We start from the raw sequence: 817 nt of genomic DNA, 5'->3' as shown, positions 1-817 counted from the left end.
TAAAAAGTGGTAATTAAATTGGTGACGAAGGTGCATCAGGCTTAGGTTCTGGTTTAGCAAATTGCATTAATCTCTCAAATTTGACACTTGATCTTCGGTAAAAACAGTTTATTTGTTTTGGATTGTGATATTTTGAATTATAAAAACTAATTAAAAACAAGAAAGCTCTTTTTTCTTTTTGTTTTTATTGTGCTTGCTTTTTTTTGTTCTTTCTTTGTTAATTTATTTAGCTCACCCTTTTATTTTCAAATTTTTTACTTTTACTATTAATTAATTAATCTTATTATTTCATATTTTTTCTTCATTTTTTCCTTCTAATTAACTATTTTATGTTATATTTTTTCTTCAATATTTAAAAAGTGATAATTAAATTGGTGCAATGGGTGCATCAGGCTTAGGTTCTGGTTTAGCAAATTGCATTAATCTCTCAAATTTGACAGTTGACCTTTAGTAAAAACAGTTTCTTTGTTTTGGATTGTGATATTTTGAATTATAAAAACTAATTAAAAACAAGAAAGCTCATTTTTCTTTTTGTTTTTATTGTGCTTGCTTTTTTTTGTTCTTTCTATGTTAATTTATTTAGCTCATCCTTTTATTTTCAAATTTTTTACTTTTATTATTAATTAATTAATCATATTATTTCATATTTTTTCTTCATTTTTTCCTTCTAATTAACTATTTTATGATATATTTTTTCTTCAATATTTAAAAAGTAAGAATTAGATTGGTGACCTAGGTGGATCAGGCTTAGGTTCTGGTTTAGCAAATTGCATTAATCTCTCAAATTTGACAGTTGACCTTTAGTAAAAACAGTTTC

The 817-nt window shown here is 24.1% G+C and overlaps 1 protein-coding gene across 1 annotated transcript; it reads right to left on the bottom strand. All coding sequences in view use genetic code 6, as the record gives it.

Moving 5' to 3' along the window:
- Positions 1 to 258: 258 nt before the first annotated feature.
- Positions 259 to 545, bottom strand: TTHERM_002653378 (hypothetical protein; the record flags this gene model as incomplete). The annotated part of the gene is made up of 1 exon (XM_012795202.1): positions 259 to 545. A coding segment is annotated over one exon (287 nt), but the record flags the coding sequence as incomplete, so codon positions are not given.
- Between the last annotated feature and the right edge of the window lie 272 nt (positions 546 to 817).

Source organism: Tetrahymena thermophila (assembly GCF_000189635.1).
Source record: "Tetrahymena thermophila SB210 genomic scaffold scf_8255063, whole genome shotgun sequence".
In the NCBI taxonomy this organism is placed as follows: domain Eukaryota; phylum Ciliophora; class Oligohymenophorea; order Hymenostomatida; family Tetrahymenidae; genus Tetrahymena; species Tetrahymena thermophila.
Note: the sequence above shows the minus strand (reverse complement) of the source record. Positions and strands in the feature narration are given on the sequence as shown.